The sequence below is a fragment of the Cydia fagiglandana genome, chromosome 14, assembly GCF_963556715.1.
Source record: "Cydia fagiglandana chromosome 14, ilCydFagi1.1, whole genome shotgun sequence".
NCBI classification, from domain to species: domain Eukaryota; kingdom Metazoa; phylum Arthropoda; class Insecta; order Lepidoptera; family Tortricidae; genus Cydia; species Cydia fagiglandana.
In genome coordinates, this window is record NC_085945.1 from 19114158 (window position 1) to 19132806 (window position 18649).

At 41.8% G+C, this 18649-nt stretch overlaps 1 protein-coding gene and 1 long non-coding RNA gene across 2 annotated transcripts in view; one reads left to right on the forward strand and one right to left on the reverse strand.

Annotated features, from left to right (window-relative positions):
- Positions 1-18649, reverse strand: part of LOC134670956 (uncharacterized) — a 169260-nt gene that overhangs the window by 88829 nt on the left and 61782 nt on the right. The window lies entirely within an intron of this gene.
- Positions 1-18649, forward strand: part of LOC134670941 (myotubularin-related protein 6) — a 100522-nt gene that overhangs the window by 71738 nt on the left and 10135 nt on the right. The window contains exons 2-15 of the mRNA XM_063528775.1: positions 495-611; positions 3345-3507; positions 5574-5731; positions 7757-7929; positions 8346-8433; positions 8649-8781; positions 9247-9322; positions 10045-10201; positions 10653-10796; positions 12553-12659; positions 13881-14009; positions 15584-15710; positions 16793-16929; positions 17356-17458. Coding sequence (XP_063384845.1) covers positions 495-611; positions 3345-3507; positions 5574-5731; positions 7757-7929; positions 8346-8433; positions 8649-8781; positions 9247-9322; positions 10045-10201; positions 10653-10796; positions 12553-12659; positions 13881-14009; positions 15584-15710; positions 16793-16929; positions 17356-17458 — 1812 coding nt within the window. The remainder of the gene's footprint in view (positions 1-494; positions 612-3344; positions 3508-5573; positions 5732-7756; positions 7930-8345; positions 8434-8648; positions 8782-9246; positions 9323-10044; positions 10202-10652; positions 10797-12552; positions 12660-13880; positions 14010-15583; positions 15711-16792; positions 16930-17355; positions 17459-18649) is intronic.

Here is an 18649-nt window from a genome sequence, read left to right on the forward strand (position 1 = left end):
TTGGGTCTGGTATTCTGTAAATTTTTGGGAGGAACGGAACAGATGAAAATTTTTGGGTTGGTACTTATTTTAAAGGCCGTGCAACCCTTTCATCTATTTTTGAGCGATATAGAATCAAAAGGGAAAGGTAAAGGCAGGTACACGATGTCGACTAATGACGATAATGACCGAGAAAGATGGAACAAGCTAACTCTGCACAGACTTTGCAGTGACAAAATTCATAAATGTCTTTCAAGTCTAATAAGCCTTTGATAATCGTTTGCCCCATTTTTCATTTTGATATTTGTGTACTATGTTAGAAAGAGACAACATTTAACAGAGGTTTTCTAAATTTTATGAATAAGGGAAAAGTGTGGAGTGTCAATCTAAACGTCCAATTCCTAATGATCATATGACGTTTATTATATACTTAGTGTAGAATTTGTGTAGAAGGACCACTCAACAATTCATGTTTGACATAATTATGTATTAATATGTTTTATCATTTGTTTCAGTTGGAGAACGTCCAGCTCATGGACAAGTACAACCTGCGGAACCCTTCCAAGGGCACGCTGTACTTCGCCACCACGCACCTCATCTTCGTCGACCATGAGATGAAGAAGGAAACTTGGGTATGAGTTATTTTGCTTTTGTGACAGTCAGCAAATGAGCAGACTGGCCGTTGGATGGGAAACGGTCACCATCGCACATCTTCTTCTTCGTTACACTCTTGACAGAGTGGTCGTGGTCATTATATAGACTTTTGAGCGACTCGCACATGGACATAAGCAACATCGGAAGAGCCATTTATGAGCAGCAGCAGCCGAAATACCTACCTCCTTAGAGCATTTAATAACCGGAGTCGCCTTTAAGAGCTTATAGCCCTCTGCCGAAAACCTTGCACAAATGTGCAAACTTTTGTATGGACTGACGTTCCGTACAAATCATGTACAAATAGCCATACATTTGGTGAGGCCTTCCCCCGCAAAAATCGGCAGACTCTTTTGTACAGAAAATGACAGCCATGGCGTCTCCATTTACTAAATACCTACTCAAAGCCTGATACTTCAGAAGATAACACATCCAATATTCTGCACGTTCTGGAAAGAAACGATGAGTAAGACGCCTTTTTTTTTGTGTCAGCTCTGGTCATTCCCACTTTTAAGATACATGGCACACCAATTTGGCGGCAGGTAAGGTGATATAGTGATATAATTATAAAAGCGAGACGATGATACCGATTCAATAAGTTTTTCGAAGCATTCCCCATTTGTATAATTGTTTACAGATTTTAGTATTGTATTTTCTACAATTATCCTAACAGTAAACATGTTTGTTTATTTTAGGCTTTCTTTTTACGACTATGTTTATTTTGTTTACACGTTATCGAGTCAAACTCATTTGCTTATCACAAGTCAACCCAGCGTACGTGCGCTAGTTCCCACTGTCTAATAGGCTTATATGCTTTCTTAACTCGTAGGGTATAAGCCCTTTTAAATTTGAGCTGTTTTCTAATCGCTTTTGTTTATTGTGCTACCGGCTCCTTTACTGTTAGTTGGTGTTTAACCATTAGGAATGGTAGACTAAGTAGTTGGCTAAAAAATGTATTCTCAAAATATAAATTAATAGTCGGTTATGCTCATATATTTACAGTTTACAATGATGGAGAAGTGTTTATATATGTATTGATTAGATTACTTCCTATATGCCTAGCTTTAGTATCGTTTGACGTGCAACATAAATGACAGACTGAGAGGACACTCTCTGAAACTGACACGGATGCAGAGTAGTACGAGTAGCAACCTCAGACGACACCTCCTATCTAACCGCGTAGTGAAAGTGTGGAACAGTTTACCCGAGTCAGTGATCAGTGCACCTTCGATAAACTCTTTTAAAAACAAACTCGATAAACACTTTCGTAGACTACAAAACACAAGTGGACATTGATGTGCACGGTGTATCAGCTTTAAGCTGCCTGTGCATTCACATATAATAATATAAATAAAAGTAAAAGTTTTCACTAGAGATAGGTACATATTTAGGTGCTAAAACAAAAAGTAAAAGAAACTTTGTTGCTTTACTTTTTGAACTGTTCATTTGATTTTTACCCGACTTTCAAAAGTGTTAACATAACGTTACGCTTGAAGTTTGAAAATGGGACAAAACAACGGTTTGATTTTGAAAAATTGGAGCTGGGCCAGGGCTACCAACATCGAAATTTCGACGAAGAATAAAGCTAAAGTAGGTATTTTAATATCTCTCATAAAAATGTGTCGTTTTCATGCATAAAGTCCCCCTTTGTCGGTTGCCATAAGGACGCTTTGACAGGTTACTAGTATAAAGATACAAGCAAATCTCGTCCTTATTGTAAGCGATAAAATGGGAGCTTGGACTAGACTTCGACACAAATGATGGTTTATGTTTATAGAATGAACAAAGGAAAAAGCAGCCATTCTTAAGAATTAGTTATCAGACAGTGTTTTGGTGGACTAGAAATAGAGAGTCACTGTTTTTATAAGGCTAGGCCAGCGATCGGCAAACCACGGTTCGGCACATAATATGAAATTAACAATTCTAAATAAAGTGTGGCTGTGGGATAAGATAACATATTACCTTAAACAAATATTTATGTCGTGGTTTATTTACCTATGTATTTTTACCCGACTACGGCAACGCAAAAGGAGGGTTATGATTTTGACCGGTATTCACTTTATAAATATAAAGCAGAATCTGGGAATGTATATTTGCGAACGTAATCTCATGTTAATTAAATACTTTAATTTTGTTTGCATACGTGTACAGTCAGCAGCAGAAGTTGCTAAGCGGGCGAGGTGTTCAAAATTAGCTTGACGCGCTCTTATTCACTTAACAATAAAGTTGCGACAAGATCATTTTGAACACCTAGCCCGCTTAGCAACTTCTGCTGCTGACTGTACCATCTCTTGTTTGTAGAAACAACAGAAAAATTTAATATGAACTATCAAGATTTAATAATATTATTAACTATCAACTTTTTACGTATAAATTATAATTTCATTCTGCTATTTGTACTTTTTTCAATTTGTTAGTTTATGCTAGCATAGAAATCTTTTTTATTTTTAGACACAATGTATTTTCTATGTACTTTATTCACAACTCATTCATCAGAGGGAGGACTTTTATTGCTTTATATTTTATATTTGAACTACCAAGTCTTGTAGAGTTAAGGCGTGTTCTCGTGTAGAGTTAGAAGCTTAGCTCTACATGAGATCTGATAACTTTTTGACAGTGCGAGCCATATGATCTCGTCTTGGCAACATTACATGAAAATGTTTTTGGTGGGTATATTATTTAACAATACCTAAAGTGAATTATATTTGCTTCAGATCCTCCTAATGCACATATCATCAGTAGACCGTCTACCGATCACGACGACAGGGTCCCCTCTACTGGTCCGGACGAAGACATTCCAGTCGGTTTTGTTCGTCATACCAAGGGAACGAGACTGCCATGAGATGCATCAGACATTACTACGGCTTAGTCAACCAGGTACGTTTCACATGTCAAGTGTCATTAAAGTATTCATTTAAAAAAAGGGTTCGATTGTAATTGGCCATACTGGCATCGTATAATAGATAGGCCTCGCCTTCGGTTCGGCCGCCTATATACTCATCCGAATGAAGACTATTCAGTCCGTATTGTTTATAATCCGGTAAAATTATGTATAAAAAAAAAAACAAATTGAATTAAAACGTTACGTACTCTGTAAAATTGACCCAATTCCACGTTCAAGTCGTTTATAAAATAATACCTCAATCCGAGGACGATTCGAGAATAATCGATTCTAAATTGAAACTAATCGCATTGATTAGTACAAATCGCTTCCGCACGGAACCACTTGTTCGAACTTTTAAAATACGTTCTTGATATGATATTTTTGACGATCGGTCGATTTTGACGACCGGTCTGGCCTAGTGGGTAGTGACCCTGCCTATGAAGCCGATGGACCCGGGTTCGAATCCTGGTAAGGGCATTTATTTGTATGATGGATGATAGTGGATGATACAGATATTTGTTCCTGAGTCATGGTTGTTTTCTATATATTTAAGTATTTATATATCATATATATCGTTGTCTGAGTACCCACAACACAAGCCTTCTTGAGCTTACCGTGGGGCTTAGTCAATTTGTGTAAAAATGTCCTATAATATTTATTATTTATATTTATTATTTATATTTATTTGACTTCAGTTGCCCCTTGCAACTTTTTCTTCATGCTCATGTAACCAGCTGACGGTCTTTCAACCGCGATACAACATAGTAAAATAAACCCTCTAGCATAGTCTAATAAAACATGGTATTCTCTTCCCAGAGTGACACGAGCCTACGTCACAATAACATTGCCACTTTGTATAGCGCTATGCATATATGTATTATATGTATAGCGCTGTCGCATGATGACGTAGGCCTGTGTCAGTCACGTGGTCGGAAGAGAGTACCAGGCGGAATATATTATTATACTATGTCCTCTAGTAATTAAAACCAAAATATTACTTTGCTAATCCGCGAAAAGTTCCTCTAGTTTTAATCCCTCTAGTTTTTTGGCGTGGGGTGTACATAAAATGTAAAATGTCTAGTTTAAGTTTTCAATTTAATGGGACATATTAGTGGGATTTAAAAACACTGCGACATACAGTCAGATTATTATCAGATTTTGGTATCCGAATGCTGCTTTACATTTAAGTCCTAGTTGAAAGTGATTGCAAACACAGGCGGTTTAAAGCGGATTGCGACAATGGTTCTTCAGATTTATCAACATTCTGCGTATAATCTGGATTACCTGCGTCTTCTTTTGTTGGCGTAATTGAGATTTTTTTGCTTTTAATGGTAAGGGAAGTGAGAGCTGTGCACTGTGTGTGCATTTTTATCTCAAGATTCATAGGCGACGCCGTTTGGTACGATTGTATTTTATTCCATGGAACATCTAATGTGATTGTTCCTTGGCTCATACTAAGCTGATCTAGCCCTAGCTATTACGAGCTCAACTCTTGAATACCCCACCAAACGGCAAACGGGTAAGGCCGCTCCGGAGGTCCAATTTCTACCTACCTGCTGTAGCTGTCACATCAAGCTTGGTATAACATTTGGTTTGGTGTACTTGCACATATTCTTTGCAATGTTATGCTATGTTGGTAGGCTATTTTCTAACCTGAAATAAATGTCATATACTAAGAAAAAGTGACCTAGGCCTGCAGTGCCGCAGCCTGGAATCAAACCAGCGCCCTCTGCTATCGCGGCAGGTGCCTCAGCCATTCGGCCACCTTTATAACTGTGGCATAGGTTAAATTTAGTGTTTCTAGTTTCAACTTTAAATAAGAGAAATAAAATAAATCTAAAAATAATTTTATTTTAATTTTTTATCCAGCAGAAACGTCCGCGAACGATGCTATTAAGCTTAGAATAAATTTAAAAGTGGAAAAATTACTGTCTTGGATCAATTGGATGAGACTTCCAAGACAGTATTTTTTTCACTTATAAATTTATAATTTTATTATTGTTCTATCACTTCTATAAGTATTTAATAATTGTCTAACCTTCCCATTCTTTTATTCCAGTGCACATCGACGAGCTATACTGCTTCCACTACAAGTCCACGCCCGAAGACCTGCCCAAGTCGGCGGGGTGGAACTTCTTCGACATACCGACGGAGTTCCAGCGGATGAACGTGCCCAACGAACACTGGGTGCTCTGCACAGCCAACAAGGACTATGAGGTGAGGTTCCTTTCATACCTATAGACCATATGGACTATATAACCTGGACACAGTTCCGAACCAACGTTTCAATTCTCCAAGAACTTGGTATTAAACAGCGTCTTTCTTCCATCGTCCAGTGTTGTATTTTCACTTTCTTTTGACATATTACACGTCGCGACGATACATCTGTGGAACGACTTGTAATAGTGTAGGGGAAAGTCGAAGGCACATGGCGCGGTCATCAATGCGTTGGTCAGACCTAGTCAAGTGCATTCAAAGGGAGGAATGGCGACCGATTATGTTATGAAGCTTGCCACCGGCCCTGATATGACGACCACGACCACTCTGACAAGAGTGTGACGACAAAGAAGAAGACCATATGGTCTGCATATAGTCATTTGGCCTGATATTTATATTGTGTCTGATTTTATTTAGTTATATGTTGATACAATTTGGCTGGTTTGAAGAGATCCGCATTCGGCGGAATAAATACGAAATCAGATTTTGTCCCGAAAAAATGTAAGTAATTTTCCGTTGAGCTACGAAATACCATACGTAACTCAGAAGAAGTCTTTTTAGGACATATGTACCTATGTATCTACCTACCTAGTTAAGACTATTCCTGTTATGTTAGTCTTCTTTTACATATCTATTATAGTGAACTTTTATGACAATCTATTTTCCATGAAATAATAGTACATTATTGTCGAGGCTCGGAAGTAGCTACTTGCAGGCTGAGGATTCGTTTTAAACGGACGACCTTGGGAGTCCGTTTAATTGAATCCGAAGCCAGCAAAGTAGCCTTCCAGCCGAGTCATATATAGTGCTTTTCTCAAAAATGGTGCAAGAAATATAAATATCACATAAATATTTTACAAAACCAACGTTCTTACGTATATATTTTCAGAGAAAAAAGCCCTGGCCGCCTTTTTATTTTTTTAATAAAAAAAATAGAAGTGTATTTTTCTGCCGAAAATACGCCAACCTATTTGAGACAGCTAAATAGTCGCGGTACTAATCATCTGTTTGGCTGTTTAATGGGCCTGTGCCTTCATTTGATATGGTCATTTCAACTTTTAAAAAAGTTTGGAACTCGACAAATAATGGAATTTGTATGCAACATTGCAGTCCCAAAATCGAGACTGCAATGTTTTTAACTTTTTAATTTTTGACTGACCATAAACTGCGCGCTTCGTGACCTATTTTTTAGACGGCAAAGTCGACTTTGCCGTCCATTTTTGAGAAATAGTACATTATTGCAGAGGCCGGGAAAGGGCAATTCGTGGATGAGTTTCGATTTTGTCGGACGACACGAAGACGAATCCACGAATTGCTATTCCTGCCGAGGCATATATAGTGCTTTTCTCCAAACATGCGAGGAAATAAGCTAAAATAATTATTATTTAAACATCAAGCATCACTCAAATCAAACCTTCACATCCAAAATGTCAAAAACAATTTCCCTCTTTAATTAATTTTTAAAAGTTAAAGTTACAAACTTATTCTGCCATTAAGTATTCGTTCATTCAATATAATTGTGAAATATAGTTGGGTCAAACCAACTTTTCAGTCAGTAAGAACCAGGAAAACTATACCCATCCTTTTCTTTTGGGTGCTAGTACTAGTGTAAGACAAAGATAGTATGATTCTCTTTGTCTATGTTTGAAATGAGAAAGTCCTTTGACAAACTATATAAGCTTTATGAACACGGATGAGATTTAAAAAAAATATAAAAATAATCTTTGATTTTATTAAGCAGTATTCGCACGATTATACACGTGAAATGATAGCTGATCGAGTCGTGTAGAAGCGGCTCGCGGCAATAATAATTGGCCGTTTGCGTTTTTTATTATTAAAAAGTAAAAAACACTACAGTAATAAGTTATTACTGTAGTGTTTTTTTACTTCCCGTCCGCTAGAACAGGACAGCGATAGTTTGATGTTTTTTAATTAGAGTTTGACATTAACGAAAAACTTCCCGTAGTATTTTTGCTACAGTAAGGTGAACATTTCCGAGCATATTGGAGAAAATGTAATTTCCAGCTATGCGACACGTATCCGAGTGAGATCTACGTGCCAGCGCGCGCGTCGACCGCCGTGCTGCTCGGCAGCGCCAGCTTCAGGTCGCGCGGCCGGCTGCCGGCGCTGGCCTACCTGCACCACAACAAGGCCGCCATCGCTCGCTGCTCGCAGCCGCTCAGTGGGTTCTCAGCTAGGTAACTACAAAAAAAAATTAATGCCTAGTGAAAAAATAAAACAAATACAACGTTACATTTATGCTGAACAGTCTTTTTTTTTTCTGATCTGATAATGGTAAAACCTACTTTGCGTACAAAAATTAGATAGACTGTCATGGCAAAACTGTCCAGGCTGTACACGACATACAAGGGTTCCTCTGTCTTGCTTTGTTAACTAATACTGCAATCACTACACCTTATAAAATAATGTCCCCCGCCGCGTCTGTCTGTTTATATATTTGCGATAAACTCAAAAATACAGAACGGATTTTCATGCGGTTTTCACCTATCAATGGTATGATACTTGAGGAAGGTTTAGGTGTATTATTTGTTAAGGTTTTGTGTAACCCGTGCGAAGTCGGGGCGGATCGCTAGTAATTTTTTTTTGGTTTCAGGTGTATGGAAGATGAACAGATGCTCGATCTCATCAGGAGAGCGAATCCAAACTGCGGGTACATGTATGTCGTTGACACGAGGCCTAGGGTGAGTCATAGAGCTGTACAGTCAGAATCGAATATTTTTTTTATTATAAATTATATAAAAATCTTTTTTTTTTTTCATTTCTTGTAAGTAATTGATCTTTCTAGAACTATTACTTAGGTTGATCACTAAGGAACTTTTGATCTTGGGTAGAAATGGAATTGATTTGATGTAAAAAATATTACAAGAGTAACTTTTTTTTTCAAATTATTATCCAGATAAACGCGATGGTGAACCGCGCGGCGGGCAAGGGCTACGAGAACGAGGCGTTCTACGAGAACATCAAGTTCCAGTTCATGGGCATCGGCAACATACACGTCATGAGGAAGAGCCTACAGAAGCTTGTAGAAAGTGAGACCTTTATCTATCTTCTTTGTGTGTCTTCTTTTTACGCGCTCAGAGGGGCTACCGCGAGAACAGAAATTCGCAAATTGCGGGGATCTTTCTCTTTTCCTCCAATGAAGGCGTAATTAGAGTGCCAGAGAAAAATGCCCGCAATTTGCGAACTTCGATTTTCGCGGTTATAGCCCTGACCTTCTGAGAATCAATACTAAGTTCAACTTTTGACGTGTACTGGGGTACAATTTATTTATATTTGACTGTTTTACTATTTTAGCAGTCTAAGTATTTTATTTATTTATTATTTCATTATGTATGTATGTTTGTGGGTTCCACACCGTGTAAGTTGAAATTCAATTCAAAATTATCGATATGTGTTTACCTATTCATTCCAATTCATATATTAAAATGTTAACTAATTTCAGAGCTGGGTGTATTCGTTTGATGGGTTTATTAAGAGTCCATGTCTTGTTTCAGCTTGTGAACAGAATTCTCCCACTATGTCCTCATTCCTCAGCGGCTTGGAATCATCGGGATGGCTCAAACATATCAAGTAGGTTCTTAGACTTTTAACTTCGCATTCGCTAAATATTATACCATCATTTGTGATTTGTCAACATTTTTTTTTCAATACCACGTCGGTGGAAAACAGGCATACGGTCTGCCTATCGTAAGCAGACAACATAGCCTTTGGACGCCAAGGGTATTATATATCTACGCGTTGCCGTTGTCGTTTCTTAGACGATTATGGTATTTTGACTTGTAAGTCATTGTTTCGTTGAACACCAAACAGTAGATAAAAATTAAAACCAAAAATATTACTTTGCTAATCCGCGAAAAGATAACGTGCTAGTCAATCAGTGCTAACCCGCGGTGCGCGCGCAGTGCTCTTCGCAGATTTGCAAAGTAATATTTTTGGTTTTAATTAATATGGATTTCCGCAAAGTAACGCCTGATTCTATTCACTATTCAAACAGTAGGTGCCTTTTCGGCGGTTTTTTGTCTAGTTTAATATTCCAACCAAGTTATTGAAGACTATTTAGTCGGTAAACCATCGTTTGTTAAAATCATATTTCGCATAGTTTTATACGGAGAAACATCGTTCGGCAAGCTTGGATTAGGTAAGTAGGTATGCTAAAACAATAATTAGCAAAACACATAATGTGAAACATTTTTCGCCATTTGACTATTTCCCCTAAACACTAGCTAAGCTAAAACTGACGTGAATGCTAATAAGTTTATTAAATTGAAATATTTGTATGGCGTTTGCTACAGATCAATCCTAGACACATCATGGTGGATAGCCGCCGCCATACAATCGGGCGTGTCAGTGTGCGCGCACTGCAGCGACGGCTGGGACCGCACCGCACAAGCGTGCTCCCTGGCCGCACTCATGTTGGAACCACATTACAGAACTATCAACGGGTACCAGGTACGTCACACTGCAGTATGGCCATACAATCCGGGGTTTTGACCATACAACCGGTTCACAAAGTTTAGGTTCAATTTTGATCAAATTTAAAAAAGCAAGAATGTATATACGAAAGACACTTCTAATATGTAAACACACAAAAGTTTAACAATAATTTAGACCCATATGGTGGAACGATTCGCTGGCTATGGATGAGGTCTTGGTTGCTCTCACCCAAGACAATTTTTTCACTTTTAAATTTCGTCAGATGACAAGCAAAACTCACTAACTACTATCACAAGTTAATAGACATAGTGAACCATATTATCTAAATAAGGTTGATTTTTGTTTAATGTTTTTTTGGTAATAAGTGACTTTTGCTTGTCACCTGACGATTTATTCTAAACTTGATAGCTTCGTTCGCAGACGTTTCTGCTTGTTAAAAATTAAATGAATAATGGGTTGTTGTCAGGCACTGATAGAGAAGGACTGGCTCTCGTTCGGTCACAAGTTCACGGCCCGCTGCGGGCACGTGGCGTGCGACGCGCGCGAGCGCTCGCCCGTCTTCACGCAGCTGCTCGACGCCACGTGGCAGCTGCTGCGACAGTGCCCCGAGGTATTACAATCGACACATTTACCTTTTGGACACAACATGCCATTGTATACCTTATTAGAACGTATGAAGGTTCATTTTAAAATACGCGTCTTCACATAGCTGCTCGACGCCACGTGGCAGCTGCTGCGACAGTGCCCCGAGGTATTACAATCGACACATTTACCTTTTGGACACAACATGCCATTGTATACCTTATTAGAACGTACGAAGGTCCATTTTAAAATACGCGTTGGCTCACAACTGCACGACGCCACGTGGCAGCTGCTGCGACAGTGTCCTGAGGTATTCCAATCGACACATTTACCTTTTGGGCACAACATGCCATTGTATACCTTATTAGAACGTATGAAGGTTCATTTTAAAATACGCGTTGGCTTACAACTGCACGACGCCACGTGGCAGCTGCTGCGACAGTGTCCTGAGGTATTACAATCGACAAATTTACCTTTTGGGCACAACATGCCATTGTATACCTTATTAGAACGTATGAAGGTCCATTTTAAAATACGCGTTGGCTTACAACTGCACGACGCCACGTGGCAGCTGCTGCGACAGTGTCCTGAGGTATTACAATCGACACATTTACCTTTTGGACACAACATGCCATTGTATACCTTATTAGAACGTATGAAGGTTCATTTTAAAATACGCGTTGGCTTACAACTGCACGACGCCACGTGGCAGCTGCTGCGACAGTGTCCTGAGGTATTACAATCGACAAATTTACCTTTTGGGCACAACATGCCATTGTATACCTTATTAGAACGTATGAAGGTCCATTTTAAAATACGCGTTGGCTTACAACTGCACGACGCCACGTGGCAGCTGCTGCGACAGTGTCCTGAGGTATTACAATCGACACATTTACCTTTTGGACACAACATGCCATTGTATACCTTATTAGAACGTATGAAGGTTCATTTTAAAATACGCGTTGGCTTACAACTGCACGACGCCACGTGGCAGCTGCTGCGACAGTGTCCTGAGGTATTACAATCGACAAATTTACCTTTTGGGCACAACATGCCATTGTATACCTTATTAGAACGTATGAAGGTCCATTTTAAAATACGCGTTGGCTTACAACTGCACGACGCCACGTGGCAGCTGCTGCGACAGTGTCCTGAGGTATTACAATCGACACATTTACCTTTTGGACACAACATGCCATTGTATACCTTATTAGAACGTATGAAGGTTCATTTTAAAATACGCGTTGGCTTACAACTGCACGACGCCACGTGGCAGCTGCTGCGACAGTGTCCTGAGGTATTACAATCGACAAATTTACCTTTTGGGCACAACATGCCATTGTATACCTTATTAGAACGTATGAAGGTCCATTTTAAAATACGCGTTGGCTTACAACTGCACGACGCCACGTGGCAGCTGCTGCGACAGTGTCCTGAGGTATTACAATCGACACATTTACCTTTTGGACACAACATGCCATTGTATACCTTATTAGAACGTATGAAGCCTTAATTAAAACCAAAATATTACTTTGCTAATCCGCGAAAAGATAACGTGCTAGTCAATCAGTGCTAACCCGTTATACTTACTTGCGGATTTTTACATGCATTAATTGACTAGCACGTTATCTTTTCACGGATTAGCAAAGTAATATTTTGGTTTTAATTAATATGGATTACCGCAAAGTAACACCTGATTCTATTCACTGTATGAAGCCTTTTGTACATTTAATTATGTTGTATAGTGACACCTGAATTTTCATATGTATATAATGTGTGTGCAGGCGTTCCAGTTCAACGAGCGGTTCCTGCTGACGCTGCACGACCACGCGCACGCCTGCCAGTACGGCACGTTTGTCGGCAACTGCCAGAAGGACCGGCGGGACCTTAGGTAGGTACCGTACGTTCCAGTTCAACGAGCGGTTCCTGCTGACGCTGCACGACCACGCGCACGCCTGCCAGTACGGCACGTTTGTCGGCAACTGCCAGAAGGACCGGCGGGACCTTAGGTAGGTACCGTATGTTCCAGTTCAACGAGCGGTTCCTGCTGACGCTGCACGACCACGCGCACGCCTGCCAGTACGGCACGTTTGTCGGCAACTGCCAGAAGGACCGGCGGGACCTTAGGTAGGTCCCGTACGTTCCAGTTCAACGAGCGGTTCCTGCTGACGCTGCACGACCACGCGCACGCCTGCCAGTACGGCACGTTTGTCGGCAACTGCCAGAAGGACCGGCGGGACCTTAGGTAGGTCCCGTACGTTCCAGTTCAACGAGCGGTTCCTGCTGAGTGCTGACGCTGCACGACCACGCGCACGCCTGCCAGTACGGCACGTTTGTCGGCAACTGCCAGAAGAACCGGCGGGACCTCAGGTAGGTCCCGTACGTTCCAGTTCAACGAGCGGTTCCTGCTGACGCTGCACGACCACGCGCACGCCTGCCAGTACGGCACGTTTGTCGGCAACTGCCAGAAGGACCGGCGGGACCTCAGGTAGGTCCCGTACGTTCCAGTTCAACGAGCGGTTCCTGCTGACGCTGCACGACCACGCGCACGTCTGCCAGTACGGCACGTTTGTCGGCAACTGCCAGAAGGACCGGCGGGACCTCAGGTAGGTACCGTACATTGCCTTACGTGATAGATAAACAGCCCTTTAACACGCTTATTCTTAAATTAAGACGATTCAACTAAAAAGGATTTAACATTTCAACCACCTTACGGCCCGATTCGAACTTTAATGTACGTCAAATATTACGGTTAGATTAGATACGATGTATCGGATATGTCAGTGTCAAAATGTGATGTTTCTTTAAACAAAAACGTCACTTTTGACACTGACATACTAATCTATACTGTATCTAGCCGTAATGTATCTTAAAGTTCTAATCGGGCAGAGACAGAGAGACATCTAAAATTGGTGCTGTTGTCCTGTTTATATATTGTGAATTGTTGTGTGTTATGTGTGCGAATATGACAACATATTTGGTTCACTTTTTATTGGTCTAAGACTCTAAGTTATAGTATCTTTAATAGTCGCGAAAATAACGTCATTATCATAGATACATTAAAATGGAGTAGGTATCTTCGTGAGTGTAAAACAGTTTTTTGTGTCGTCAGGTTATCCGAGCGGACGTTCTCGCTGTGGGGCTACATGGCGAACCACCTGAACGAGTACAAGAACCCGCTGTACAACCCTAAGGCGCACCCCGACGTGCTCAAACCGGACCTCAGCGCGCAGAGCATACGGTTCATATGGCCCTTCTCTACTTGTCTACTCTCATTACAAGCTTTTATTTAGTTTCACCACAGAATAAATAATAGTACTGCCGTACAGAAAGGAAACTTCCTACAAAACCGAAGTTTGACAGCTGTTCAGGGTCGAATCATGCTATCCCTTTCTAATATATGGCACTATCCCTTTCGGCTATTTAGGGTTATCAAAATTCAAGTGATTATCTTATCTGTGGTCGTGCACGCAAAAGGAAGTCAAGTGGTTCCAACCCTAATAATTGCTCGGAGCGATGCTGAGCCGAGCGGAGCCGAGTTTGGCCGAAGTCAGGAGTTTCGCACCCCTGGTTTGTAATCAAATCTTGCAAGTTAAATTTGTCCCACTTCCCGGTTTCCCAGGAAGCTGAAAATACATATTTAAGTCGGTTGACAATGCAATGTTATGGTTCCGTCGAACTGATCTGATGATGGAAACAAGAGGAAGCCATAGGAACTCTCTGATAAAACAACGCAACCTAATTATGTTTGGAGTTTTTAGAATAGTCTCGATGTACTCATTAGGTGCCTGTGGAAAGAAAAGTACCTAGTCAGTAGTCAGCGATAAAAGCTTGTACCAACAATGAAAGTTTTGCCAAATACTTAAATTTCAAAATTAAGACTATCTGCACTGAACCATGATGGATACTTAATGATACTTTTAACAAAATTTAAATAGTCATTATAAAATTCCCTATAGAACTAAAATGTATATTCTGCAACTCTCACTCATTGAACGCAGTAAATGAGAGCAACGCGCCTTGAGGCACTTGTTGATTGCTTAGATTTTCAATACTTAGTAAAGGCTAAACGACATCAACGCGCTCGCGGTGAGTGTTTGCACTTCTATTTTCAATATTCTTTTGTTATGTCGGTTATTATGCAGAAAAAATAGTTTACTAGTTGCTTTTTAAGTAGAGTAAGGCGTTACGGTACAAGTGGTAAGACAAAGCTTGCTTGAGGGTCACGATAATTCGTACAATTAATGAGAATAATTCTCTAGTCTGTATTCCCCGCGATGTTTTTCATCATTGCATGGCAATTAATCTGCTGCCCTTCGGCAAGGCTGTTCGTAATTGATCGTTTTATTAATGTTCAACAGTTATACTATGTAAGTATGTACATACTGTATATGTGTACACGCTACAAGGCCACACCAATTTTGGTGTCTAGCAGTAGTAGTTGCCGCGCACCGCTACGGAACAGACGCCTGCTTGCGCCACCTTGCGGTCACATCTGTCGTAATAGACAGGGCCGTCTTAAATTATGTCGGGGCCCTTGGGCATATAAGAATTTGTGGCCCTTTTGGAAAGTAAAAAAAACCGAATGAAACTAACATTTTTCTACGATCTAATCAAATATATTGTTACTGTCTGTCCTTCGGGGCCCTCTGAAGATAGGGGCCCCCTGAAGATAGGGGCCCTGGGCACGGGCCCCGTGTGCCCTTATGGTAAAGACGGTACTGCTAATAGATGCTGTTTGTTAGAGATAGAACCTTCTGTAGGTACTATTATTTAGTCTGTGGTATAGGCTGGTGATGACAATGATGGTTGCAGGTTCTGGCGCGGCATGTACTGCCGGCACGAGAGCGGCGTGCACCCGCGCGAGCCGCTCGGCGACCTGCTCCCCGCCGCCGCCGACCACTGCTCCGCGCTCGACCACCACATCAACTACCTCGCCAAGGTGAGCCGCTCGGCGACCTGCTCCCCGCCGCCGCCGACCACTGCTCCGCGCTCGACCACCACATCAACTACCTCGCCAAGGTGAGCCGCTCGGCGACCTGCTCCCCGCCGCCGCCGACCACTGCTCCGCGCTCGACCACCACATCAACTACCTCGCCAAGGTGAGCCGCTCGGCGACCTGCTCCCCGCCGCCGCCGACCACTGCTCCGCGCTCGACCACCACATCAACTACCTCGCCAAGGTGAGCCGCTCGGCGACCTGCTCCCCGCCGCCGCCGACCACTGCTCCGCGCTCGACCACCACATCAACTACCTCGCCAAGGTGAGCCGCTCGGCGACCTGCTCCCCGCCGCCGCCGACCACTGCTCCGCGCTCGACCACCACATCAACTACCTCGCCAAGGTGAGCCGCTCGGCGACCTGCTCCCCGCCGCCGCCGACCACTGCTCCGCGCTCGACCACCACATCAACTACCTCGCCAAGGTGAGCCGCTCGGCGACCTGCTCCCCGCCGCCGCCGACCACTGCTCCGCGCTCGACCACCACATCAACTACCTCGCCAAGGTGAGCCGCTCGGCGACCTGCTCCCCGCCGCCGCCGACCACTGCTCCGCGCTCGACCACCACATCAACTACCTCGCCAAGGTACGAGCGACCGCCACCCGACCCAGCGGCGAGACCCCCCCCCCCCCACCCCTGTGGTCTAGCCTAGCCACGGAAGAAATAATACTACTACCGTACAGAAAGGACACTTCCTACGAACCCGAAGTTTGACAGCGGTTCAGGGTCGAATCATGCTATCCCTTTCTAACATATGGCGCTATCCCTTTCGGGTATTTAGGGTTGTCAAAATTCAAGTGATTATCTATCTGTGGTCGTGCACGCAAAAGGAAGTCAAGTGGTGCCAACCCTAATAATTGCTCGGAGCAATGCTGAGCCGACCGGAGCCGAGTTCGACCGAAGTCAGTAGTGTCTCCCCACTGGCCTAGCCTAGCCAAGATAACCATAGTACATCGACCAACACCAATCACAAAAGTTAGAGAGATATATGTCGCCTAGCTAATTTGTCGATATATTATTATTACAGAGAATAACGACGTTCAAGAACCTCCTCTCGGGCAAGAAGGACAAAGGCCAGGAGTCCACCGTGGTCAACTACCAGAACGGGAACGGTGACACCGTGGACATCGAGACTAGAACTGATCGCCTTTCCTTAGACAACAAGTACGTTTATGTTTTAAATTTTATTTCTGGATTACGAAGGGGGCCTCCATTAAATAATTACGTGAGGTGTTCATAGTCAAGCCAAATTACCAAATATCATGTTTGGAGGACGTCGGCAAATATGTTCTACGTAATATAATTCTCTACAGAGTTTATTTAAGTGTTTAGTCTATTTATAATATAATCATCATTCTCTTGCCCTTGTCCTATTCACTTAGGGTCGGCACAGCATGTCTTTCTCTTCCACAACTCTCTCGCCCGTCATGTCATCATTCACTTGCGTTCGTTTCATATCATCTCACACAGTCCATCCACCTTTTCCTCGTACATCCCTCCACATTCATTTGTACCTAATACCTTTCTCGTCACATGACTTTCATCCCTCCGCATCACATGCCCGCATCTTATAATTGTAATTGTCCTCAGGTTAATCTACGACGAGGGTTCGACGGTGAGCGAGTTGGAGTGCGCGAACCACGACCACCCGCTCAAAGATGCCGCCAAGCCCACCATACCTCTCATCACGGAGGTAAGCTCATCTAAGCCCACCATACCTCTCATCACGGAGGTAAGCTCATCTAAGCCCACCATACCACCCATCACGGAGGTAATCTCATCTTATCTTACACTAGCGACCCGCCCTGCCTTCGCACGGGTAACTACTCAAACCGTGTTTCTTTTCGACATAATTAGCAAACATCTTCATATGTCTACCAATTTACACAAAACCTTAACAAATTATACACCTAAACCTTCGTTAAGAATTACTTTATTGATAGGTCAAAACAGCATGAAAATCCGTTCAGGTTTTGAGTATATCGCGAACATACATACATACACATGGACACGGCGGAGAACTGTTTTATAAGGTGTAATATGTTGAATAATATACATGGTGTGTCTGACCATGGGGCTTTAAATCCAGGGCTTGATTTTACTCGCTAAACTGAGCTACTTTTACTATGGAACCAATCCTAAAATCGGGGAAATTTTTTTGGCTTTTCCATAGAAAACGTCGACATATGATCAGCCAAAATGTATGAAAAAGTAAAAAAAAATTCGGGATTTCGGGGTTGGTGCCATAATAAAAGTAGCTCAGTTTAACTAGTAGAACCGAGCCCGGATTTAAAGCCCCATGGTCAGACACACACTGTATACAATCTTTGGGTACTAAGTTACAAGTCCATATGTCATACTCACTAATGCTACCAACTGCGCCTTATAAACTGCGATATATAAACGATCATTGTTCTGCTTCGCCTACCCGCATTATTGTCATTATCAAGATACATACCTACAATGTAGATGCAAAATAGTTTGTCATATTATATCAATTTCAGACAGAACGAAAATGTTGGAAAAGAGAACGCTTTTCAAACTGCTTCAAAATGTGTAGGTATCAGTGCAGGTTTTTAGATAATTTTACCGTTACATGCCGCTAGGGGGCGCCATTAGGTGAGTTTCCATAAGTAGGACTGATTTAAATGCATATACATTTTGAGAAAACAAATATTTATTGAAAACAGATAAAAAAATAGGTTTTTTTATGCAAAAATGGTAGAACATGCAAAAATATAAGATAAAACTTCCATTGCTCTCCGTAAAATATGTTACGTTTTATGATAACCGAACAGCGCCATCTAGTTCAGCCGCAAACCGGGGCATAATTATTTAGAACTAACGTCGAGTTTTGACACTTGTTGCCAAAATGTCTACTTTT